The sequence below is a fragment of the Colletotrichum paranaense genome (assembly GCF_030867605.1).
Source record: "Colletotrichum paranaense strain IMI 384185 chromosome Unknown Scaffold_18.1, whole genome shotgun sequence".
NCBI lineage: Eukaryota > Fungi > Ascomycota > Sordariomycetes > Glomerellales > Glomerellaceae > Colletotrichum > Colletotrichum paranaense.
The window spans coordinates 579,790-605,954 of record NW_026848976.1 but is presented as its reverse complement, the minus strand read 5'-3'; the positions used below and the strand labels follow the sequence as shown (position 1 = coordinate 605,954).

Below are 26,165 nucleotides of genomic sequence, written 5' to 3'. Positions count from 1 at the left end.
AAGAAAAGACGGAAAAAAAAAAGACCAGAGTCAATGGAGAATAGTACAAGCAGAAAAAGAAGTGAAAAGCGACACTCAACCCCCCCGTTACCCGGCCGATGAGCGATGCCTCCTTTGAGAAACCAGAATACCAACCCCACGACGGGCTTGCTTCTGTCTATGCCGAGTAGATTATAGTCTTACAAGTGCCACCGCGACATTGAGCTGAGACACGGCCCCCTACGGCCGCGACGCAAGCTCGAGGGCACAATAGCGGATGTTCAAGTTCATATGATCCCTGTGACCACGGTGGATATTGCCAATTGGCGCCTCAGCACAATGACTTTTGGACAAGCCTTTGTGGCAGTGGCGGCTGGGGGAGGGGACAAGTATTCCCACGATGGAACAGTAAATCGAGGCTGTTCTTGGCGCGTTATTGGCGTGCAAATCACTCATTATTACACCCCTGGGTGAGTTCATGTCCACCGAGGGGCTTCGCACAGAGGCACGTGAAACGTTGTGATAGCCATTGCAAATTCCAGTGTTTTTGTGTGTTTATCTTCTGCTACCAGACAGCCGTAATCGTGAACAGTTTGCGCAGGTTGTAGTCGGTGGGTGGGCTCGGGAAGAATCGGACAAGTCGAAGAGTGGACGGATGGTGACTCAGAGGATCGAGAAGGCGGGAGGACGGTGTGAAGGGGTCGCGAGAGACCCGCGTCGGTGGACGTAAAAGTAGAGCGGTCGATATGGACGGGAGGCATTTAACGACGGCCGAACCTAAAAAGATGTGCATGTTCGTATAAACTCTTGATTTCACTTGGAAGCGGACTTCCGGGGAGAGATGACTGGTCGGCTGTTGCCTCCGAGACCACCAGGGACGTACTTTTGTTTCTTCTCAGCAGGTTTCAGAATCTGTAGGAGAGTCTCGTCAGTTGACTTGGCCGGCACAGTAGAATTTCCATCGCCGTCTTCTCACCTGGAACGAGCAGAGCAAGCTCTCGTCCACACTCATCATGGCTCCGGCATTGTCGAATTCTCCGCAGTAGTTCGGCGCACTGAACAGGGTCACGAGCTGGCGCTTGGAGAAGAACTCGTAACCGTCTTCCACGACTTGGTGGGCACGGCAGATCAGATCCATATCGTGCTTCTGAAGGAACCGGGACACAACGTCGGGACCAAAAGTGAAGGAGACACCTCTGTCGTTTTCGCTCCAGCCTGTGATGTCCTTGTCGGGATCAGACCACAACAGATCGCAGAGAAGACCGCAATCGGGAATCTGTGGTTTGAAGAATTAGTCAACAAGTAATTCGAGACGAGGCCAGCAATTGGCTTCGTGAGGGGTGCAAACATACGTCAGTGGGTCGCATGACGCGACGAATCTGCTCCATGGAGTTCAGATCAGGGCTGAGACCGCCGTGCATGGTGAAAATCTTCTCGTCGATGATAGCGGCGATAGGCAGGCAGTTGAAGCAGTCCGTAAATGTCTTCCATAGCTTGATGTTGTAGCGGCGCTTGCACTCGTCGTAGAAACCGTAAATACGGTTGATGGAGGCGCACTCGTGGTTGCCGCGGAGAATGAAGAAGTTCTCGGGGTACTTGATCTTGTAGGCGAGCAACAAGCAGATGGTCTCGAGGGACTGCTTGCCACGATCGACGTAATCACCCAGGAAGAGATAGTTGGCCTCGGGAGGGAAGCCGCCATACTCGAAGAGACGCAGCAAGTCGTAATATTGTCCGTGGATATCACCGCAGATCTGGGTGAGGGGTTGGCGTCAGCAGGTCTGTGCAACTCGGGGAAGGCAAAGCATGGGGAAGTAAGTTGGCCTACCCAGGCCCAAAGATTAAGCGTACCTTGATGGGAGCCTCAAGCTCGAGAAGAATGGGCTGGGAGATGAAGATCTCACGAGCCTTGGTGCAGAGGTAGCGGATCTCAGCCTCGAGAAGCTGCACCTGCTTACCGGGACGGCTTCCACGAACCTCGAGGAGGCGGTCGATTATCGAGTCAAGGTCGACCTCATGTTGGTCCGCCATCTTAAATCCTCACCAGCCAGAAAGATGGCCCGCTGATACCGAGGGGATTGTTCGCGACTGCGGCAAGCAAGAGCACTGAAGGGGGGGGGGGTGTACTTTGCAGCGGCCAGAGACAAAGAATGCCCAGTTTACGGGAACGATGCACTTCTCGTGTCTGTTCAGAAAAGACGCGTGGTCAGTATGCCGCAAGATGGTAAAATACTTGTTTAACCGCTTTGTTTGGGAAGCGCGCGGGGAGGTTGAGGGCAACGTGGTTGTGAGTAGGCAGGAGAGGGGAAGCGCGAGCGGGACAGGGCGAAAGACTTACGGCGAAGTGATCTCAGCTCTTGTAGGCCTTTCTTTCCGAGGAAGAGAAAGCGGCGACAGAAATGTTCGACGTTATGGATTTTTCGCAGACCAGAAAGTGTGGTAGCGTCTCGCGTCGTCGTTGAGAAAATTTTCGTCGTCCCTGTGCGGGATCGAGTTCGCCTGTATGGGGTGGGATTCGCCGCTGGAGATAGGGCCGTCTGTTGATAGCTTCGCCTTTTTTTCAGCAGGTGCCGCTCTTGCCGTAAACAGCGATGCGGAGTTCGTCTGTTTGATTGATCGTCGTTGTTTTGAATGTATTGAAGAGATGGAAATCTCTATATCGCGTTGTCGTCTTGAATAGACGTATCGTCGCCGTTGGGTCAAGAGGTGGCCTCGTGGGGGAAAAAAGAGGCTTTGGGGGGAGGGAGAGGTGAGGGTGGGTTTGAGGGGAGGATTTTCGTGTTTTGTGTTGGGCGGCGGCGGGCTGCTCGGTCGGAAAGGCAGGAGTCGGCAGGAGGAGCGCAGAAAATGGGAGAGGAAAAGAGAGAGGTGTGGAGGGATTGGTCTCCTCTGCCTGTGTCTGGGTGAGAAAAGCGTGAGGGGGGTCGCTCGTACTACAGGGGGGATGGCTAAAGAGGGATAGTGCTATGGGCACTAAGTGATCGCTGATGGGTGTGGGTGGTGCAGATATTATGGGCTCTCGAAGCGTTAAAGGCAGGCAGGACGGGCAAGAAAGAGATGCCAAACCCAGAGGCGACAGACAGAATTAAATTAGGTTGCCTTTGAGGTGATCTTGCACTTTGTGCGAATATCAAGGATGCAAGACGGAAAACAATGTGAGACCGGGTAGGTATTATGTTATGCCTGCTTATGGGGGTTTGGGTTCTCCCTTCTTCTGTTCGCGTTTCCGCTGCTTCACTATGTCGCTTGAGAACGGACAAGCGGCCTCATAATACGAAAATGAAAAGCGAAGCCGAGGATCGTGATCAGGAATAAGGCAAGGTGGAGGACGAAGAGAGAGAAAAAAATCAAAGAGAGGGAGATCTGGACGGGATAAAATTGGGGTCGTAGTACTGGTCTCGACTTTTTTTTTTTCCCTCAGTCCCCGTCTAATCCGTATCTACGTTTCTTTTTTTTTTCTTGTTTCCCTCTCTCCCATCGCGCCTGCCAACTAGGTAGATGCCGCCCCCGACTAAGGTACGTAGGCGCATCGCTCTACGTCTTCCCGCCTGCTAAGGAAGACATGCCCTCCCTCCACAGGTAAGGTAAGCACACCAGCGAGAAAGTGAAGGTGTGGTGTTTTGAAGCGTGTCGCTGGTTGGGTTGGCACATTTCGGTGCATCACCGCGTCTTTGCATCGGCAAGCGCCTCCCGTTGTCCGTTTCTCAGCACGCCAGTCGCCCGCCCGTCGACCAGTCAGGGAGCTTCAGGTTGGGCAGGAGTGGCAGGCACGTTTTTCTCGGCGACGGGAGGAATGGGAAAGCGCGACCCAGGCATGCGTAAGGTACTGACTGGTAGGGTAGGTGCGGCAGGGGGTGCCTGCCCTTGATTTTGTTCGTGTCTTCCCTTGCTTGCCTCTCACCTTACCCGTCTTGCCGGCCACGGCAACTACCGCAACACGCCTTGGGAGTACCTGCCTCACCTTGGATCAGACACATCTACATCTGTACGGCCTACATAATTTGGTTGGTTTTGACATGTTACATGAGGCATGTGCATTTCCTATCTACCGGGCTTAGGTAGGTGGCTCGCGACCATCTCAGGCTGGGACTTTTTATCTTTATCAAGGGGTGCTACTGGGAGATGCGCCATGAGGATTCCTACTCTATCCAAGGAAGCATGATGGCAAAACTGCCATGGCATTGTCCCTGAAGTGCCAGTCTGGGGCATTGCCCACCCGTGGAACACTGAGAACAAATCCACGACCCAGCGGCAAGGGTTAGCCACAGGGGCCTCATCGAGCCTGAAAGCTTGCGGGAGGTGAGGCTCCTCAGTTGGGAGCGGTAACACTCCATGAGCGCGGAAGCCTGTGGGCCGTCTCCGTATGCCGTGGGAGTGGACGTTGGGCTGGGGGCCTCGGACGTGGTGCTGGTGGATGAAGGTGTCACGCACCGGGGGTCATGAAGAGATGAAAAACCCCACCCGCCGGACCGACTGGCTTTTGACCATGGTCCAAGTCATCGAATCGACGGGACCCGCCGCGGGAGCTGGAGCTGGAGCTGGAGATACGGCTGTTCTAAACTTGTATCATGGCGGCGTCCCGTCGAATATCGCATCCGGCTCAGCCTCCCCCTTGATAATCCCGAGCGTCTAGTGCCAAAGTCATCGCCTGTGCCCACATCTGGTTTGTTTACTTCTAGAGATGTTTCTCCAAATCCCCGAGTGGGAGTGCTTTCCCTCCCTTGCAACCAGATATCCGGCTTGCAAACTGACAGTGCAGCCCATGCGAGTCAAACATTCGGACGGAGATTATCTGCCCAACCTTACGTACCTAGGTAATAGGCAGTAGGTCGTTGGTATTGCATTATGATGAGTTCCTTCCTATGCATGCAGATTATTAGTACCTCTTTCTGATTCTATGCAACTCTACCTAGGTAGGTACCATTAGCGAGCCTCTCTGAATTACTTGCCTCGGGAAGGTGCCCTGTGAGGAAGGTATGTATGCCATTCTGCCGCCTGAAGCCTTCCATACGTCACTGGACAAAATAGTACCTTATGCCGGCCAATGCCCCAACATACTGGGGTAGGCAAGTTCCATCGCCTACCGCCCTACCGCTGCTATCTTTCATACTGTAAGGTACTTGTCTTTTCTATTATTTCTTCTTACTATTGTTTTCATGTACTATTCATAGAATAGATAGAGGGCAAAGAGAAAAGAAATAGTAATCATAGTAGTAGGGATCTAGATAAGTCAAGTGGAAGATCATTCTATCTCCCACTTGACTGTCTCTTTCCTTCCACCTGTGGCTTGCGCGGGCGCTGAGCTTGACTTCCTTCTTACCTTAAACTTTGCCTTCATACAACTTGGCATTTGCTTCGTAAGATATTTCCCTTCCCCCCCAAGCCTGTCACAGACCTGACGCTCATTGTCCACTGGCACCTTACAACACAGAAAGACGTCTGCCATGGCCGTTTTCGTCCATCATCCATCCACAAGTCTAAGTTGCGAGACATCTTGGGCCAGGAAAGTAACAAACATAGTGGTTTATCGTTTGCTAAACAAACCACCAGTCTTCCGTTTCAACTCTACTCTATGTAGGACACTCGAAATTCCACATGTTGCAGCCTCTGGGACGCTGAGCCGACAGGCTTGAACGAGACCGACGACGGACAGCGATGACCCCTTCTGAACCGCCAATCACCCAGCTTGTGCCTCCTCTCCAACAGCGCAACGGAAGCAATCCCATCCATGCCGCTCTCCCTCGGCATCTCCCTTCCTCGTCTCCGCCTACGAGCTGGTGGTTACTGAGTGTCACTCCTCAACCATAACACCATGATCATCAGGGTCCGACCCCGAATAGGCCCCTGAGTAACGCCATGTCAGACGGTCTACCGGGTGGCCACACAAGTCAAGGCGCTCGCCAATACCACCATTCACCGCATTCATCTGAAGCCGCTCGCGCTCGACACAACCAACCTTACCACTAGTCATCGTGTGTACGTGTCGTGTGTTTCTCGCACCTGAACTTTATCAGTGCTGTTAAAGACGACGGCGAGTCGTACGCAGACCAGACGCTCCATGTTTCCGCGTCCAGGGACAGTCAACATCTGTACGTCGGAAATCCTCTAGCATCCAATTATTCGCAGGCGCTGCTCCATGCCAGTAGAATATGAGATAGTGACACTTGAGTCCTGCACTTGCCTTGTTCGATGAGCGGCGCTCTCGGTCCATGGTCGCTTTCAGACACCGCCCGCCCATACCCCAACCCTCGAAAACTTCTCCGTCTCACTATGGTACTCAGCAGACGCCAAAATTAGCCTCTACTCAAAAGCTTCCCCGCGTGGCACGGCCATTTGAGGGAAAACGCCAACGCTTCGAAGATCAGCTGAAGAGACATGCAAGCCAGCTCGATGCAAGACATTGTTGCCCTCTCTTTTACTCTCTCCCAGGCCTCGCATCCGGCCCGAACATTTGACGATTTGTTTGTAAGATCAAATCCGCGAGGCAACAAACCCAGTGACTCAGACCAAGACATATTAATCTAGCGTCGATCACATCGCGGTATCGACAGAGATGTGGCTCTAACACCACTGTGACCACAGTTAGGTGCCGACATCAACCCAGCCAACCGCTACCGTTGAGAACACGGGCATCATACTCTCACAAATCGACTTGACTCGGGACCAGCACTTTCAAGGGCAGCATCCAACCGTAAGCATGGTGATATTTTCCAACTTACATCAAAGGCCAGCTTCGTCAGACGGGCTGTGGAGCTGCTAAGATGGGCTAACTGACCCCATTCATTCGACCGGCTCGATGCCTATTCGTTCCCTCATCCAGAGCCTTGCCCAGCTCTTAGTTGCCAACCAGAGGCTGACGGCGGCTCTTAATTACACCCACCAATGCGCTCTAGGTTCTGACGACCGAGACTTGAAGCGGTCAAGGCGAAGATTTGGCACGGGCACTCAATGGAGAGATATCACCCGAAAGTCGAAAACTGTCTGACCAGTAGAATATTGGGGTAGCCTCGTTGCATTTGAAAATTCCGCAGTCGATCCTTGAGGGAATTCCGGCACATACCGCTCAATCTCTCTATGCAGGAAATGTGGACGAAACGGGACCTCACGTCACGTCAGGGTCGAAATGTTCAACAAGAAAGTGACTATGGGGAGACGCAAGCTGCGGAACCAACGGCACAAGACTTCGACCGCAGCAAAAGTATGCCAACTACGTCAGTCATGTGTCTGTCTGCCTGTCAGTCAGCCTGCATCCACGGAAGCCGTACAGCATGTAAGTGTATGAAGAGTGCGTCAGGATCATGTCGTGCAGCACATCCTCCTTGGTATTACTAGGCAGTCTGCTGGATGGGTAATCAGTTGAGTCCATCGACTACAGTACAAACACGCTCGCAGCCTTCGGCCAGGACCGAAGGATCTACATCTGAGTTCGGATTCCCCTCCTATCCAACAGATGCCATGGCCGCCGCTCTCAGTCGATGAGGAGGGGGAAGGAGGGGCAATCGGGGAAAAGTGGCCCAGTTACATCAAGTCAAGTACTTTGTATGATCCAATTGGCGGTGCCCCCCATCCATACCGACGTCCCTCCCCCCGCTCGCTGGCTGACCTTTGCGCTTTCCAGCGTCCAATGAGAAAAGCCCTTCAGCCAATTCTCTGAATAGGTACAAGCCACGCAAGTCTGCTTTTCCCTTCAGATGAAGGCCGTTTTTTCCAAGTCCATATTCCTCCTGGTCAATCCCCCAACTTTTCGGGGGTTGGGTACGCATCACATGACTGCCCCGCGACGTCCCCCCATCAGGCACACTCACCTCTTCGCAGTGGTGGGTTGGTCGTGGTGGTCGTCATTTTCTCACCGATTCAATGCCCCTCCACCACAGACTGAGCGACGTGGCAGCGCATCCCTAGTGCCAACCCTCTCTTCTGCCCCTCGAGGACGTGTGCCTAGGCAGACAGACATGTGGAGTATGACTTCCGCGCAGCCTTGTCATGACTCTGAAGTTGCAGTTGATTCTTCATACTCTCAGCTGATGGTTTGAGGCTCTTGGTTTTCTGTGCATTAAGTTTTGAGGTCCGCTAAGCGTGATAGCCGCTGGTGAGGCTCCGTTACGTCTCGGTAGTAAGCTAGCCTTCAGACAGTAGGCTCTCTGACCATTATTCACGACTTATTCCTTAAACTGCTGGGAGGCGTCAGTACATCCATCTCCAGTCTTTCTCCAACTTGTACTTTATTTCAAACCTATTCATTGGCAGATGTAAGGGAAATAGGTCCGGATAGATATAATTCGTTGTTGCCTCTTAGGAAAGTACGTACAGATGTATTGACGGCATCTCACAGTTGATGGGATACCGGGTGCTCGTGGCCGATTTGCTTATCTGTGTGCGGAACTCCGCCATCTCATACATGATGTCTAGGGTTCTCGATAACTCATATGATGGCAGCAGAGCCCATACATAAGTGTGATACATGCGAATAGATAAATTTGCGTCGGTTCCTACATCTCTCCTTAGAGGCAGAATACCCAGTAATACTCATCTTTGTACATCACGCTTATAGCCATCTCAGAGTTCCTGGTGTATACTCCGAGATGGGCGTCAACCCTCCTGGTGGTCACATGCCAGTCTTCATGTACATGAACACGTAACACGGAGTATTTTAGACACTTGAAAGTATTCTTAAACACAAGGCGCAGTAGACAACTCACATTTCATCAACTCCAATCACGGCACATTTTCATATATGGATACAACACAGATAAATAGATTACCCAAGAACTTCAAAACATCAGGATACAAGGAACACGTAGTGTATTCTCCAAAACACGCGCGCACGCACCTTCATGTTGCACACTCAGAAACTCTTATTCGACCATCGTCACATACCACTCACACTACATACAAAGGTCTCGGATAGGTCTCAACTTCAAATCACCTTCCTCCGTCGCTCTATCCTAGAAGAAAGATGGCAGGGAACACCAATAGGCAGGAAAACTCAAAAACAACGACAACACCTCTTCCTTCCTTCCTCACTCTCAGAACATTTCATACTCATGACTTTAACAGGGAGAAGAAAATAAGAAGTCTCTCTCAATACTAGCTAAGCTAAGAAGAAAAGCCTCTCCCATCTCGCGTGGGCGGTATAACGGGGCGTTTGTGTGTGCGTGAAGCCTCCCCCTTGCTAACCTGATAAAAACTCTTCCTTGATCCGAAAACGCCCTTAAAGCCAAAGCCATGTTTGGTGAAAGTTTGCGGGAGGCATTCCCTCCAACTTCTTAAACGCCTAGTAATTAAACCCACTGAATAAAATTCAAGGAAGAAACAGGAAGAAAAAGTATTGATGGTAGTAATAGGCACGCGGCCTCGCTATAGTAGACGCGGCGCACGGGGTGTAGTTAAAGGATACGGTGTAAAAGCTGGGGGAATCGTGACGCGAGATGTAGTTGCCGGGAAAATGAAAAGCAAGCAAGGGGGAGAAACAATTGGGACATGTCGTCGGGGTCTTCTCTTGTACAAATACAATTTCGTTAAAAACACAAAATTCATAACAAAGGGGCGTTGCGACTCTCCATGAAGAGAGAGGGTTGTCGTTGAGAGAGCCAGGGTGCGAAGAGCACAACTATCTCCTTCTAGCAGATGCTCGGGCACTCGTGCGCTTGCGGACCTTATTATTGTTGTTGTTGTTGGACTTGGCCTTGCTGACAATCGTATCCGCCACTTCGTCATTGACGGTTGGCGATGCAGTGATAGTACTGTCCTCTACATCAAAGGCCAGGCCTTCGAGCTCCTGCTCATCCATATCGGTGAGGTCCTCGCTAAGACTGCGGAGCGCCTCGCGACCGGTCCACGTCTCCTCGACAATGGTTGTTCCCTTGGGTTTGAAGTCGGAAAAGTACCAGGGTACGCCGCCCTCAGACAATGGATCTGTGGACTCGTTGCCCAGGCTGCCGTTGGACTGCGGTGGCGTTGGAGGGGCCGGTTGCGTTGGTCTACTGGCAGGCACATAGCCCGCCTCAGGCGGCGTATCTGTGGGCTGAACGGTCGGAGCCACTGACCCTTCAATCTTGACAGCAGCCTTACCGTTGCCCTCATGCCCCGCCACCGACGAATTCGATGAGTGGACGTCGCTTGGCTTGTCCAAAGTCGAAGTGTTGACTTCAATATTGCCGTCATCTTCTTCTCCTTCGGCATCGATGTCCATCTCGTCTGCTGCAGCATCGGCTGTGGCGCCTGCACCCTTGACGCTCTCGTCGTTTGCGACAGTGATCTGCTCGGTAGCAGCATCCACCATGATAGTATCCTGGCTGGGTTCGGTGCTCTCTTCTGTGCGGGAGACGGTGATGGATGGCTGACGGAATTCAATGCTGGCTTCTAGCATACCCTCAAACTCCTTAGCCAGAGTCTCATACGGCTTGTGAGTGATTTCGGCTTCTGTTTTGAGGGCCGTTTCAAGTTGTGGCTGGACAGCCTTCAGTATTCGTTTGCCGAGCGTCTTCCTCTGCCTCGGGTCGTGGAAGTTCTGCTTTACAGGCGAGAGAGTGCCGCCCTGGGACGGATTTTCAAGGTGCGTAGGCTCTGTATTGATGCCGACATGAATTACTTCACACAAGTCATGGGTGAAGACGAGGGTGTTGGTATAGAATCGGCACTCCAGTTTCTCCTGGAGCTCCAAGAGGCCTTCCTTAAAGATGTTTTTGTCGAGGCTTTAAGTCCGGTTAGCAGGTTGATTCGACAAAGTGGATGATATCACTTACAATATCGCCTTCTCAACGACCGGTCCCAGCAGCTTCGCGATTGGGAAATAGCAAGTGTCCACGAACTCTTGCTCAAGCTCTGCAGCGTCGAGCTTTTCTTGCTCTCTCTGGACGACGCTTTCAGAGAGAAGCTTCAGTTCCCAGAGGTCCTTGAGCAACGCCTCGGCGAATTCGACACGCCGTGAAAGACGGGCTTTCCCAGATGGACCCATTTGCGCAAAGTTCCGCCTTGTAAGCTCCATCGATGAGAAGGTCTCCATCTGTAACTGCAGTCGCTTGAGAAGCGCCGCACCACGGCGGGCCTCGCGCTTGAGCGTCCAGTAGCGACATGCTTCGCTGACGAAATCCTTGCGCTTGCGGAACGGGAACCGAGAAAGCGCCTGTTCCACAATCTCAAAGACAGCTTGGGGTATGATGGGCGCGCCTGAAGGTAGCTTCCAAATCTGCTTTCCGGGTTGCCCCTTCTTTTTGTCTCCGCCAACATAGGACGCAAATTTGGCTCCCGTCATTTGACTTTCGTCGGGTGGGTGCTCTGTTAAGGCATTACGGTGATTTGCAGCCAGCGCATGAGCTGTTGCTTGGCTGTCTGCCCAGATCCGTCCCTTCATTGCCCGCTTGTAGAACTTCTTAGCTTCCCGCGCTGCTTGAGTGACGCCATTGTCTTTAGAGTAGTCGGGAGGACAGTGTTTGTCGCAGAAAGCCTTCAGTATCATGCTGTTATCAAGAACTGCAAGCGCCCCGTGACTGTTCTTCATTTTGAGGAAGAGGCGCGACCGTCGTGCGCACGTTACGTGGAACGCTTGGTAGCAAGATTTGTTACTGCACTGTATGCAGGCACCCATCTTCTGATTGCAGATATAGCAATTCAACTTCCAGCGCGTCTTGGGCACTTTCTCCACATCCATGACAGGCTCCATGAAAGTGGCATTCCCAAGGGACACCTCAGGAATCCACATTGCGCAGAGAAGGTGCGCCCACTTGGATGAATTGGTCTGCTTGAAAGCGCCGTCTGTGTTGGGGCAGAAGATGCAAGTCTGTGGAGCATTTTAGTAATGATGTCAAGAAAGTGAAAGGGCGCGGGATGAAATCTTACCGGTACGCCTCGACCGATGAGCTGACACTTCCTGCAAAGCCACTGGCCTTCTGGAATGAAGGGCACACCATAACACTCCTGGTGGACTGCGAGGTCGCATCCGTCACAGAAGACAATGGCATTGGTGTTTTCGCAGTCGCCGTCATCGCAAATCGCGCATTTGCTGTCTTGCTCCTCCCCAACTTGTGGTTCGCCATTGACAGCCGCGGCCGAACTAGACCGCGGCCGATGGGTCTGAGGCGGTTTAGGATTGGGCTTTGGTATCCGCTTTTCCAACGCATGCCACTCTTTTTCGATTTTCGTAATGGCAATCTCAAATACTTCGCGGGTGATTGGTTCCAGTTCGTTGCCCTTCCTTTGTTCCCTGTTGTAAACCTCTAACCACTTATCATCCTGCTCGTCCATGTCGTACTCGACACGTCCAACATTCGTTCCAGATATTGGTTGCGCTTCGCCATCTACTTTGGCCGCTGATTGTTCGAGGTCGTCCTCCAAATTTGGCTCCGCCGCTTTAATAAGTCTGCCCTCGGAGCGCATGTAACGATCGGTCTCCTGATATCCTACATTCATCATCGACTTGTCTACGTATCGCGCTTGACCAAAGCTCTTGCTCTCGAATTGCTCAACCTGGTCAGATCTGCGATAAGAAGGTGCCTTGAGATCCAGACGCTCCTTGGGGGTTTGATTCCGAATAGGTAGGACTTGGGGTAGTCTTGGTGTCGCTGCTGGAGCCAGATCTCGACCGAGGAAGGAGACAGATTCACGGGGTGGCCTCGTGCGACGCTTCTGTGGCGTTTCATTTCCAGCGACGGGAAGGCTGAAGTAGGAATTTGTGGTGGGCGCCGGTGTATTGCCCGTCGAAGCCGGGTTCATTTCTCTCAAGGGTGTATTGGATCCATTTATGGGGGTGGATGGCCGTATTCCTGCTGGTGTCCTTGGAGGCGATTTGGCGACAGGGAGAGGAATTCCATCGACTTCTTCAGAGCGGAACATCATGAATGTGGCATCGATATCGAGCTTAGGATGGAATTCCTCCCAGCCCCGTTCCTCTCTGGGCTTGTATCCTTCGTTTTCTGCAACGGCCGCTGCGACAGCCGCAGCCGAACTGAATTCCATGTCTTCTCGATCCGCAGCGGTTCGTAACCTTGCGCTTCGTTCTCGTCTTGGGACTATCGCCGACACGCTGCGCGGCTCCCTTGGTGGTCTACGCACTGCTGCGATGGGCGTCTCAGTTCCATCATCATCGATGAAACGGCCTCCACCACCAGCGCCTCCAGGAATGTATCTTCTTCTCTTAGGCGCCGGCTCGGTGTGAGGAACTGCAGAAGGGGTGGCGTGGTCGCGCGTAGATCGGCCGGAGGGAGGTGGTGCGGGGGAATCTTCGAGGTCGCGCGCACTGCGTGTGGCATTGGTTGTACCTGGAGGACGTCCACGTTTTCGACCGGTAAAGGATCGCCTCGGTGTTGAAGGCTTTGAAGGCATGTTTCGCGATTATTGGCCCAGTATTGGGACTTGTTTCGATGGGGATTAAGAGAGGTGGTCGGAAATCACCGCGTCAGGAGGAGGTGGCGCGCGGAGTAGTGGTACGGCTGGACGAAGGGGCGGGGCATTGGCGAAACGGTACCGCGCACGAATCTCCGGCACGCAACAAGGTTACAGTGCAGTTGCGAAGGTGATGCTGAAATGGAAAAGAGTTGAACAGATCATCAGGAGACGAGGTGACGTCGAATTTGCGGCTCAGAGTTACGGGTGCGAAAAACAGACAACGCGTGAAGTTGAAACGCACGGACCCGGATACGATTGCTAGCCGCAGGGGGAACGCGCCATTAGTCATCCGTGAACATCTGGCAGGGCAGTCGCAGGGGTGGATTTGAATGGGGCGCGCGCCGCATTGGGGCATTGGGGCCTTGGGGTTCGCTTCATGTTTCGGGGAAGGAACAAGGGGCCTTGAGGGGCAGCCGCACCCGCATCCACCCTTTCTCCTTTGCACTTGCTACTAGCACCGTTGCACCTTACTCCGTACTCGTCATCGTTGATTGGGCCGATTGCTCCTTCTCTATTCTATCAGATCAAAATGGAAATTCCTCGACAGGGCCACAGTCCCATGCCAAATCAAGTGTAGCCGCTCTCTCTACCAATGTCATCTTCATTCTCAGCAAGGCATCAAGGACTAATCTCATTGCTTTCCCCCCATGGCTGACATGCATACAATTTTTCAGTTTACAACGATCTTGTTCGTCGTCCCTTGTCCATTTAGTACGGCAATTGTGTGATGTCTGCGCAACATGTCTAAGGCGAATTGAATACCTATACCCAAACACACGTTGTGTCTCTCCACAAGTTCAGATGCAGCGAGTCATTATTTCCATGTTTAGAGGCAGAATTCAAAGTCAATTGAAGGCCACTACAAACCACCAGACGAGCCAGTCGACTCGGCCGAAAAGCCCGGTGGCGCAATTCACTCAACTACGCCATAGTCTAGACTGCGTAGTTCGCCCAGCTTGAGATATAATCTGTGCACAATACTTCTCTCTGTATGGTCCCAGTGGCGCATGTCAGCGCATCGTTCGCGAATCTCTGAGCCGCTACCTTAGACTTGCGACTGGCATTGATGACACCGCTCCTCTACCCCGGATGCCTCTCCACATTTTCGGGCCCCTTCCCGAGGCGGCCAAGCGGCCAATGTGCCTCGCCGCCCCTCCTCGATCGGCCACCGCTGGTCCACCGCCACATGGCCTCCCTGCTTGTTTGCCGTTTAGACTTGGTTGGCTTTCAGGGTCCAATCTCAGCTAGACATCTTGCGGTCAGAGATCTGGTCAGGCACGCTTTGGGAGACCCGGCTTGTGAAGTCCAGGGGTCGGCCTGCGCCATTCTGACTTACACTTGCTTCGTCCTCTTATGGTTTCTCTTCCTGTGCCTTTCGTCACTTGGAACTTTCCCATGACCTCGGCATGTTACTTCCCCCTTCCTCCAGAAGTTTTGACACGATTTCAATCTTCGCCTGGTCCTCGGCTGGCTCATGGGATCTGTGTGTCGGCCTTCCTGGTTGTCCACCTTTCCCCGTCCCCGACCGGGAGATTCGACCTAGTTAAGAATGTGCTACCCAGCTCCGGCCTCAATGAGGCTGTGTGATTCAGCTGGCTTTCACACATGCCAGAGTGTTTTGGCTTCCATATGAACGGTGATCAATTATGCAGTCACTGTGCTTCATGCACTCATAAAATCCAGCTCTTGAGAGGCTTACGGTGAGCCTGGCTTTACCACAAAATATTCATTTTCGAGGTGGCGCAACGTCACGATCTTAAGGTAGGTGAGCGGCGTATCCATAACCTGCTTAGCCACCATCTGCGAGTCCGCGAAAGAAACAAATGCGAGCGAAACCACATCGTCGCAAAGCTCTCAAACGACACATTGCCTCGTTCCCAGCACCAGCCCGTCGGCTTACCCTAACACACGCACAATGCCGCTGACGTGCTACTTAGACACCTGGATCCCATCCTACCCACATAGTCTGTTGTTCCCAAACGCAAGATTCATCAGACGCGCACATGCGCGACCATTCGCTTCGTTAAGCTCGCGGTCGGTAAGACGGTGGGAACAATCTCCATCGGTGCGCTCCTGTGGAACCCCACTAACGAGATCGTTGCCCCCTTCGCCATTTGGTTTTCGCTTTTGTGTCGCTGGCCTCGCTTACCTACTTTCTGAGCGATTAAGCTATGGCGCTTTACCTGACTTCACCTTACCTTTTGCAATCATGACTCCCCTGCTATCGCTTCGCTGGTTCCTGTTACTGTCGCAACTCTATTTGGTCCCGGAGACATATTCTGTTTGACTCGCACTTGAGAAAGATCGCACTTCTTGCTCAGAAAGCTAAAACGGTTGCTTCTCTACACTTTGACAGAGACAACCTAACTGATAAAAATAATCATAGCAGAGGAGCCTCGTGTACATGAACCTTGGAACTCTCATAGGCGCGACAATTCCTCTCAATGCAGAGAACGGACGCTCCGGAAAACGAGCATGAGTTGGCCCTTCGCAACTGCTATCTCTCACAATTACTCTCAGCATGAAGCATCGGCTACTGTCTGGTTCTCGACAGCCCTTGAGAAATACATTCATCGACAGCGCAATTTACACTCGATAGCTCATTGCTTCACAACCACGTTCAAGCAAGTTGTTACTCTTCGGGTTAACAACCCCACAGTCCTTCTGCAATAGCCCTCATGAATGGGCGGTGTGATGGAGCAACCTCATCACCAAGCAGGAACCACTCTATAAGGTAAAACGACAGCTTGATGGCAAGCTTATCTTCTACTCCCCTCATGATAGTCCGCGCATTCATCAGGATCGCGCTTTAGGTCCATTTCGTCGGCGTCAAAGCCTTTGGTCAACATTCCCTTTTCGCCATGTATAAGGTAGGCAGCGACACTGGTGCAGAGAGCAACTGAAGTCAATTTGAAGCACGAAATTTCTCAATGAATATTGGCGACGAGCGTTGAAGCTTACGGTGCCATTGGGAGCTTCGCACACGATTCAACTGGCATGTCCGGGGTTCTCACCAAATGCCGATCTTGGCAAGCTTCTTGACCCGCTTTGCGACGTTGGCGAAGCCCGTTCAAGTCATTCGCCTGTGACAAAGATTTGCAAACTTGCCATTTGTTACGTGATAACGCCTGACGATGTCTTGCGTCTCTGCCATTCCTACGGTGGTCAGTGTCCGAAGCTACATCTTTGATAGATGAGCAACTCTCGCACTTCGATACTTTGATCACACAGGTATGGAGAAATTATCTGGACAACGAGGTCCCTCTATTGAGATATACTCACCGATTTGGTTGCTTTGAGTTTTCAGTATTGCAAGATGAATGGTTTTACCCTCTAGATGGGTTGTGTGAACAGCGAGAATACTCCAACAATCTCTGCAAGATGAGTGAGCCACGCGATCAGCTTTTTCCAACCTCCACCGCCGCCGTTGAAGGGTCTTCGTTCTAGTGATGTGGCACTCAATGAAAAAGTACTCGGGCTAAGTGGAACGCCTTTATTGATGGAAATTTGGCACGAGAATAGCCTGATGCTGGCTATTCTGTACTAGCGACCCAGCATGCAAACTCGCAAAGCTAGGTCAACTCCGTTACTTGCCGTCAGGAGCCTTCTTTCTGCATGTTACTCCCAGTATACAGGGCTGTCGGATACTCCATGGAGTCCGAATCTCAGCGACGAGGGTAAGAGAAGGAGTTGAGACTTCTTGCCAGCTGTGCTGGACGTACGCAGGCAGAGGACTACGACGTAAGAGCAGCAGCCTAACCTTGAGGGTCAAGGCGAGCGAATCAAAAGGGAAACATGGTGAAGTTACGTCTGGGAACACTATGAACTTCCAAGTTCATGGTTCGAGGTGTCATATCGACGGTAAGCTCTGTTGGAAAGTGTCCTCTATAAGACGTGACGTAACATTTCATCCCCTTTTTTCTCTCTCTCATCCACAGATCATGTCTTCAGAATTCCAGTCTTTTGGTGTTAAGTGAACACACTGGTTAAACCATGGTGATCTGAGTGTACTCATGCTCCTACTGAGCACCGTGAGGCTCTTCGGCTAAATCGTTGAACGAAAGTCATTCTGACAAGCCCGCCTTCGGGAAGTTCTACTCATCGTCTGCATGTTCTCATGGAACATCCAACTGAGGGAAAGAAGGGTGGGGTATTGGAGTAGTTCTGACTTGACTAGTTGCGCAGGACATCATCCTTACCAGTGCATCACAGAAGCATTGGGTAAGACTCAGCCGAAACTCACCTGTAAGATGTCACGAGTCTTCCTCAAGTATCTCGCATCCAATCCCCGCCAGCACCCATAAAGAGCGAGCCGAAGTGAGAGCAAGACCGGTGCTTTTATATTACTTGGTGCCTAGGCATCTAGTGAGGAATGCCCCCTAGCTTCGGCAGCGGTTTATCGGAGGGGGGGGGTGGATGGGGGGTAGAGGAGTTGTATGTAACAACAGGCGTCAGATTCGGAACAGGATTGATGCACGGAGTCTATCCTCAGACACCTTCGCCACTCTTGAAATACCGTTATCCACGCGTAAGCAGGAATCAAGCGATTGCAGAGATCTAGGCATGAAGCAAGCTTCCCTGGCCGGGTCCAGGCAATACAAGCCCGGTGAATCTCTATCACAAGTCAACTCTCGGTCATTCTCTCTCTTTGGTAAAGGAATTTAACGTAATTGGGGTCATGAGCCCCGTCAGAAATTTGACCTTGCTTCGTCGACGAGTCCTGGCTCTCGAAACTTGAAAGACCCCCTGCGGAAGCATAGGAAATACGAGAGTCGCAATCTGCAGGAACAAGTAACTGAGTTACAGGAGGGGGGTGTTCTGAAGCCGGGAACTTGCTGGGAAGTAGAATGGAATACTGTTACGGGTGAGAAAATGCTGTGTAATGAAAGTGGTAATGAACGCGTTTTGCTCAATTGAATTGCGGATTGAGAGCCGACCCTTGCTCTAGTTGACATTCATCGTTGTCTTATGTAGGAAGAAAGTTGTAGGTTATCTGATACTCATGATTAAGGTACTTGTTTATGAGATTAAGGGGAAATGATTCTTCATGGTTCATGGCTGATGAGCTATGAGAGCAAGTCAAATGGGGTTTCGATCTTGGTAGCACTGCTTGTAGGGTCAACCTTTCGGTACGCTGTTTTATGTTTCAGTTCGCTGGTTGAGATAGATAGCCAGCGCTCAGGTTCTATAAATTATTGATGAGTGTGTCATAAAGTAGTTATCATGTCATGTCCCAGCTTCTGCCGAGAGTATGGTATCTACACTAGCTGCCACTCAATGCCGTCATTTACATCCTGAGAAAGATCGTTGCTAAATCACAGTGAGTGATCGCCAGCTTCAATGAAGGGCATGGAACTGAATATTGGGAGAGTTGCGTCTCTGTGTTAGTCTCTTCATGCTCAAGCAGCTATTGCGAAGTACAATACGTTCCAGCGATCCTGTATCTCGTTCCAAGAGACACCTTGAAGGAAGAATTGCCGTCTGGATCAGTGTCATGTATAGACCAGAATTGTGATACCTCACAATACGTTATATTTTCTAGGCGTAGGGTCCACAGTTTTCTACACCTTAGGCTTGCTAGACTTTCCATCATGGCATAGTTTTCGAAAGGGAGTGAAGATGACGGACGACCTCCACAGACCCACTAGCTACCAACAACAACCCTAAGGCCCTCGAAGAAACAGAGCACTTTCAAAAGTGACTGATCGTAGCGGCAGACGGTGCGGGCGCAGGCGCGGGCTTCAGCATTCTACCATTCTCAAAGACACCTAAAGCTTCAGCGGTGACGATGACCTCGAGGCAGCTGACGGGGCGCCGGAGCACAGTCTTCAACAAAATGCTCGGAATGATCAACATTGTACGGCTCCTGCCACAGGGCCCCGATGCAATCCATGTACCCTTGGATAGCTGATAAAGATTTCGCCACTTAAAAGCTGCACCTTGAGCTGCAACTTGAGTTAAGAGAGGCAAGGCTATATATACCGACCAAACGTAGAAAGTCCTCAGTCTACAGCGGCCGATCTCCACGCGTGCTCTTGGTGCGAGATGCCATGAGTAGAGTAACAGGATGAGGGGTGAGGCTGATGCTATTTGGTAAAACCTAAGCTCATTTTCCCTCATGGATTGGGCCAACCGAGGGGACAAGAGGCTGGGATCGCGGGTGACTTTCAGATCGCTTGCCGAAGATCAAGTAGACAAACCCGTGGCTCACCCCCTGGTCCGTATTCGCATTGGAATTCTACGCAGATGGACACCGAGACACACCACAAGGAGATAGGGTAAATCTTCCTACGAGTTTCAGCAGGACTCCACCAAGTTCATGGGCCGCGTCCGCTTTATTAATGTCGAAACGAAAGGATCGCCTGTCATCTTGGAGGAAATGGAGTATGCCCGGCGATGTTCATAGCTATTGACATCTACTTGGCCCGCTAAAAAGGACCATTTCTGGCCCATGAGAACCCATCCGATGTATATGTCAAGCGGGCAGAGTCACCAGTGGAGATAGAATCCCAACGTAGTCCACACAAATCCAGTCTTCGTCAGCGCAGCTCTCGATAAAATGTTCTCTACTCTGAGTTGAAGAGGCACCGGGACCACGACTGTCTGACGCGTACTTGATGATGTAGAAAAGGGGGAAACGTTGGAGACTGATAGCGCCGCGATGTGGTTCCCAGGTCCATTGAGTGAAACCCCACATAAAACACCCTTGGGCAAGATATATACGAGAGCCTGTGCCAATAAGGTCGCAACTCATTTCGACAGCTGCAGGACGAGATAGCTCGGCCAATATGGTACGGACACTGCTCTTGACGACCAGCAAGGTTGAAAAGATCATCTGAAAAACTGAATTTGGGACGGTGTATATATGTATATGACGTTTTCAACTGTATCCCCACTTCCACAACACGCTACAAGTACATTCTCTTCCCACCGCGTCGGGTGTAAGAAAAAGATCTCTATCAGTCTCCCACGTTTTGGCGATGATGAATTATTTCGTTCCCATCTCCCCCACCAACCACTCGCCCCCGCGTTCTTTAGGGGGGCTCGCCGTCTATTTCTCTCTCTTTACCATACAAGCAACTCACAGAACAAGTCTGCCAGGCTCCTCCTCCAAAATCACCTTGACCCTCTCCAAAAACACCTTGGCGCGTTTCTCATCGCCCTGCGGCACCGTCACGGTGAACAGGTTGCTTCCGGACGACATGCCAGGGGTGTGGTGAGCAGCGACCGGCTTCTTAGCGGGGACGGCCTTCTTGGCGGGCGCGGCGAGGAAGTCGATGATATCAGCCGAGGACGATCTCTTGGACGCGCGGGGCGCCAGGAGCGAAGACTCGGGCAGGGCGGAGATCTGGGGCAGGTAGTATCCGCGGGAGCCGCGGGGCGCCAGCTTGTCGAGGCCGAGGACCTGGTTGAAGAGCTCGTCGGCGGTGGCCTTGCGGGCCGAGGGGGGCAGGTCGTCGTTGGCGACCTCGGCGGCGCGGGCGACAAAGGTGGAGACGGGCATGAAGACGCCGAGGGTGGACTGGATGCGCTTCTGGGCCTCGAGGACCTTTGCGAGGGAGACGGGGAGGGCGACCTCGGAGTCGACGGGGGCGGCGGGCGCGGCGGCGGCGGCCTCGGCCTTCTTGGGTGCCGTGGCCTCCTTCTTGGGCGCGACCTTGATGTTGCTTAGGTCGAGGTGGGACATCTTGACGGCGCGGTTCATAATCTTGGAGGGGGTTTCGGCGTTGATGGTGCCCAGGTAGGCGAGGACGTCGCCCTTGAGGAGGCGGCCGTTGGGGCCCGTGGGCTCGATCTGGTTGACGGCGTCCTTGCCGAGGCCGTGGCCGTTGACGAGGGCCTGGACGGAGGGGAGGAGGGGGTATCGCTGCTCGCGGGCCTTGGAACCGGAGGTCTTGGCCGCGCCACCCTTTTGCTGCGCGGGAGCCGATGCCGCCGCGGGGCCGTCGCTCTTGGGTGCCGACTTCTCGGCGGCCGGGGCGGGCTTCGAAGAGGAGGTGTTGTCTTCGGCGGGAACCTCGAGAGAGGAGAGGTCGTCACCGGGTTCGGCGATGACGGCGATACGGGTGCCGACCTGGACGGCCTTGGCGCCGTCGCCGGTGGTGATCTTGAACATGACGCCGTCGTCCTGGGCCTCGACGTCCATGGTAGCCTTGTCCGTCTCGATCTCGAGGAGCACGTCGCCGGCGGAGAAGGATTCGCCCTCCTTGACCTTCCAACTGGCGATGCTGCCCTCCGTCATGGTCGGGGAGAGGGCGGGCATGGAGAAGTTCTGGGCCGCGAGGCATCGTGCTGAAGTCCGGAAGCCTGTTTATGGGGAGGTCGAAGAGTGGTCAGCTCCGGTTTTGTCTCGCGGTTTCACGTCGTTGCAGAGGGACAGCAAAAGGGTGTATCTGCTGACAGCTACAGCATCTCTGAGAGGGGACAAGTTGATTTACGGACCTCGAGCTGTGGACTCTGCGGGTATTCTCCGGCCAGCAACCCTCGCAGAAAGACGAGCCGCCGTCGCAAGGGAAGCCATCTTTACAATTCACGGGAACCGTTCGTCGGAGCCGGTGGTTTATTCGGGGATGCGTAGGGAGCGGAGCGGGTTCGGATCGATTCAATTGAGGGATAACTTTCAAGAAAAAAACTTCCCCAATTGATTTTCCGTTGTCGGACCACACAATACGAGGGGACGCAGGCGTTTTGGTCGTTGGAGTCGGAGGACGGTGGACAAGGGGAAAAAAAGAAGAGGAAATCGCCAAAGTGGGTTGAACGAAGGCTTGTCCGTTCGGGCGTGGTCGGTGTCGGTGGTCGAAAAAGCGAACCCGGGGCGGCGCCTTGTGCTCTATCTGCGTCTCTCTCGCGCAAGGATAAAATTGTCGAGCTCCGTTGGGTGAGCTTCCTTCTAGCGCCAGCAATCATGGACCTGTTGGGGTGGGACCGGGCTGGGCCTGGTGTGGCTTATCGCCGAATTTTGGCGGCGGACAGGGGGGGGGGGAGACGCTGTGCAAGCACGGACCAAGAAAATGCCGCCAATTTGTTGGTCTCATTGGCCCCTTCCTCGCCCGTTAGATCGGATGACAACCAAAAAGTACGTACTCGCTTTCTGAGCGGTTTTAACATCTGTGGCGCCTTATCGTTGCGCCGCTCTCCGACCTCACCACACCTTACCTTACAGCACGGGCAGGCAAGGACACCAAAAAAAAGTCCCCTGCTGCAGATTGGACGTCGCATATCGATAGTGGAGACACCTTCCACCCCGGTCGTCAAGACGTCTGATGCTCCACAGAAACTTTTCTGGATAGCTTCAATTTCCACCACGTACGATATCCCGCGACAGCTTGACGCATTCCTGCCGGGACCAATTGAGCCACGGCCACTGCGGCGCAAACCCCCCAAACCTCTCTTTTTTTTCTGTATAATTGGCTTCATTTCATAGGTCTTCTGTCACCACCACCACCAGTAATCCGCAACCATGGCAGCCTCCTCGAGAGGCATGAGCCTCTGCCTCCTCCTCGCCTCCCGACCCGGGCCCCTCTGCGCGACGACAACGGCAACGACACAACCCCTTCTCCCCCGCCGACTCTTCAGCTCCCTGAACCCCCTCCGATACGCCGCAAAACCCTCGCGCACGACAACGATCCCAAACAACCTCACCCGCAGCGCAGTCTCCAAACCTCATCCTCCTTCGAAATCCCCCCTCCCGTCAACATCACCAAAGACGACAACGAACCCCGCGGCAGCACCCCAAGGCACCGGCGCCGGCGCCACCGCAGGCTCAGCCTACGCCCTCGCAACAACCCTCGCCCAGCGCCCCCAACCAACAGTCCTCTACGAAGCCGCCTCCCACCTCTGGATGAAAGTCTCAGCCTGGTCCGCCGCCACAATGTTCTACAGCTACGCCGGCGTAAACTACTACTTCACCCTCCTCGACCCCCCTCCCGACCTCGCCGCCTGGGTCCCGCACGCCTTCGCCCTCATCTGCGTCGCCACCGCCGGCTTCGGCTCCTACTTCCTCTTCAACGCCCGCAACATCGTCAAGATCATCCGCGCCGTGCCGACGGCTTCCCTCTTGAAGTCTGCGGGCGAAAAGTCCGCCGCCAGTGTGCTGCCCCTAGGCGTGAGCAGCGCAAAAGCAACACCCGTCGTTCTCGAAATCACATGCGAGCGCATCCTGCCCGGAACCCCCAAAAAGTTCCTCCTCGCGCCGGACCAGGTCACCATCCCGACCCGGATCTACTCGCCTTTCCTAACGCCCACGCCCGCCATGGAGAGGGCCGCCGCGCGGCAAAGGCAGGTGCAGGCGAGAGCCGACTGGGAGTACGACAAGGGACATCTCATGACGACGCCGTTCCGGCATGCGAGTAAAGGATTCAAGGCGGCGTGGTACGGCATCCGGAGGGCCATCACCAAGGAAGGGTTCCTGAGGATGGAGGCGGGCGGGGAGAAGCTCAAGCTGGACGTCTCTACAGGCTGGGCGCTGGATGATGGACGGGCTATTGATCGTCTTGTCAAGATTGGGGCGTGAGATGTAGGTATGTATATGTGATTGATGGGTTCGTGGATGATGGGAGAATTCGCACTTGCCCTGAGAGGGAGGTTAGCTGTTCTCCTATCACTGAACGAGGTTGTACAATACTGTATCATGATTGGATCCCAATGTAGACGAGATTCTAGCAGATTTAATGCTCAAAAGATTGGACAGAGACGTCTCCACGAACAAGATAGCTGAGAGAAAACTAGAGAGAGCCGATGTCTCAAACATTCACAGTAGACACTGGGCTAGTGTCGCGCGTTAACTTACTTTTGACATCCAGAGTCCCTTTCACCCACGACTCCAGAGCGAGACGATCTACACACAACACAAACCTCACTGTGCCATGCTCTGAGCGCAGACGCGATGTACCACTCACCAAGACCTAGCGAGAACCGAAGAGGAGAACCAGCCTGCCCCGAGCCGGTAGACGTCGAGGCTGCCCGGTGCCAGTATCCCCCTCCAAAGCCACTTCGCAACGTAAATGTCACCAACCTCAAGTCCCAAAATCTCTTCAAATCACACGGAAAGCAAAGACGCGCTGTTGCCGCATATTGCTGGCGAACCCCGCCGAACGTACCCATCCACAGCATTCTCTTCGCGATGCAGGAGTAAGAAACCGTCGATAACATCGTCGATCTTACATAGTCATGCTGCATGCTTCAACCGGGCCCAGACCGACAGAATGTAAGCAGCCCTATAGAGCTCCCCTCTCGGAACCCGCAAAACGCATCTCGATCTAACAAAAGTCGTGGGCCTGACATGGCAAGAAACACAACTGCCTTGGTTCCAGCAAGGCGTACGTGCATCCCGAGGGAGCCAAGTCAACATCTTCACCAGACCGCCCCTTACAGCCTTACCGTTACCCCTCCATGTGCCTCAGAGCGCCGCTTTGCTTGAAGAAAAAAACAAGTGCTTTCTGATATTCACCGCGTACAGAACGGGAGGGGCAGAAGGGCCACGGCCACAGATCGGCCTAGAGCCCCTGATCGGCCCTCTCTGGTGTCCCTGATGATCGGTCATACTAGGACGACCTAATTCTATGTTTGGAAGCTGAGTGTGTCTCGCCTTGTCCTTGTCCTATATGGCGTGCATCGGAAAATGAGAAAGTAGTGTGTACACACGGTCTCTCGACACCCCCAACCTCGGGAAGTCGACTCCGACCCAACCGCCGCGGCGGGCATTTTCCCTGATGTTCATCGTTCCGGGTCCAGAAGGTGAATGGTATTTGTGGGAATTCGGAAGCTGGAAACAGTCAAGAGATTCTTGGGGTAAGATACGTGGACTGTGGACTGAGCCAGTGGCTAGCGCATGTCGAAAAGCAGGATGCCACAGTAGGTCCAGATCGAGGAAACGCCTAGGGAATCGCATCACGAACCACCGACAGCGTGGTTGTTTGCCGGTGGCGGCTGGGGTGAAGCCTGTGTAAGTGCTGTCCATGTAAGTGGCCGGCCGTTGCATAGAAGTCCGACGAAGGAAAAACAAAACTTCCAGAAAAAAAAGTTGGCTGGCAAGGCTGGTGCTGGCTTAGCTGGCGGCTACAAAGTCCCACTTGGCAAGGTGGAATAGTGTATACATCGGGTGGCGGGCGATCTATGGCGGTCAGTCAGCCTCAGAGTTTACGGGGGCGAAACGAGGCTATCCCTGCCTGCCAGAAGCCACGTCGAACCTTCAACGGCTGATCAACAGACATTTTCCAAATGGCGTAGTGAGGGGCAACTGAAGAAATACAAGGTCCTCCCTCTGCCCCTCCGACGAGCTGATGAGCGTTCGTCCTGTCGCAGAGAAGGACCTGTCGATCGCCTCGTCTTTGGAGAGAGGGGGAGTTGCAGCAGGCGGGGTACAGACTTCGGGTGAGGCCATTCCCAAGAACCAGTAGAGAGAGGTTACAAAGTGGTGAGGTATAGGACACACTGCCGGGCGCTTGCTGAGCGGTGTGATGGTAAGCGGCCTTCTCACCGTGCGGGATTGGTTGCAACGAATGGAATTCGACATTTGCCTCCGCTGCCGGACGGAGGATTGGAGAAGAGTAGATGTTGCGGGCTTTGGTGGTTCGGTCTGGCGGCCACCTCACGCTCAGGAATTATCCTTCGTTCCACCCCGCCCTTCAAACGATGCCGTCATCATCTCTCGAGTCGGTCGTCCAACAATGGTCAGGGTTGAGATCATGCGTGATGTTGGCTGATGGGGGGTCCTAGTCTCCACCGAACTGAGTGGAACGACTCATGCCCCATTTTACTCTGATTATTGGTATCGCTATATCGCATCGCACAGCGTAGCGGGA

General features: G+C 53.2%; 5 protein-coding genes across 5 annotated transcripts; 1 reads left to right on the top strand and 4 right to left on the bottom strand.

The window, feature by feature from the left end:
• Window positions 1-792: 792 nt before the first annotated feature.
• CPAR01_15249 (calcineurin-like phosphoesterase) lies at window positions 793-2,010 on the bottom strand (the record flags this gene model as incomplete). The annotated part of the gene is made up of 4 exons (XM_060499498.1): window positions 793-915; window positions 956-1,255; window positions 1,332-1,733; window positions 1,831-2,010. The coding sequence occupies 4 exons, from the start codon at window positions 2,008-2,010 to the stop codon at window positions 793-795; spliced, it is 1,005 nt and encodes a 334-aa protein (XP_060341930.1).
• Window positions 2,011-9,589: 7,579 nt separating this feature from the next.
• On the bottom strand, window positions 9,590-13,299 carry CPAR01_15248 (PHD-finger domain-containing protein; the record flags this gene model as incomplete). The annotated part of the gene is made up of 3 exons (XM_060499497.1): window positions 9,590-10,673; window positions 10,725-11,758; window positions 11,818-13,299. 3 exons carry the CDS (start codon window positions 13,297-13,299, stop codon window positions 9,590-9,592), a joined length of 3,600 nt encoding a protein of 1,199 aa, XP_060341929.1.
• A 6,538-nt stretch (window positions 13,300-19,837) lies between these two features.
• On the bottom strand, window positions 19,838-20,197 carry CPAR01_15247 (uncharacterized protein; the record flags this gene model as incomplete). Its single annotated transcript, XM_060499496.1, has 1 exon — window positions 19,838-20,197. One exon carries the CDS (start codon window positions 20,195-20,197, stop codon window positions 19,838-19,840), a length of 360 nt encoding a protein of 119 aa, XP_060341928.1.
• Window positions 20,198-20,443: 246 nt separating this feature from the next.
• Window positions 20,444-21,883, bottom strand: CPAR01_15246 (biotin-requiring enzyme; the record flags this gene model as incomplete). Its single annotated transcript, XM_060499495.1, has 2 exons — window positions 20,444-21,669; window positions 21,805-21,883. The coding sequence occupies 2 exons, from the start codon at window positions 21,881-21,883 to the stop codon at window positions 20,444-20,446; spliced, it is 1,305 nt and encodes a 434-aa protein (XP_060341927.1).
• Window positions 21,884-22,822: 939 nt separating this feature from the next.
• Window positions 22,823-24,496, top strand: CPAR01_15245 (uncharacterized protein; the record flags this gene model as incomplete). The annotated part of the gene is made up of 3 exons (XM_060499494.1): window positions 22,823-23,871; window positions 24,053-24,117; window positions 24,165-24,496. The coding sequence occupies 3 exons, from the start codon at window positions 22,823-22,825 to the stop codon at window positions 24,494-24,496; spliced, it is 1,446 nt and encodes a 481-aa protein (XP_060341926.1).
• Window positions 24,497-26,165: the final 1,669 nt, after the last annotated feature.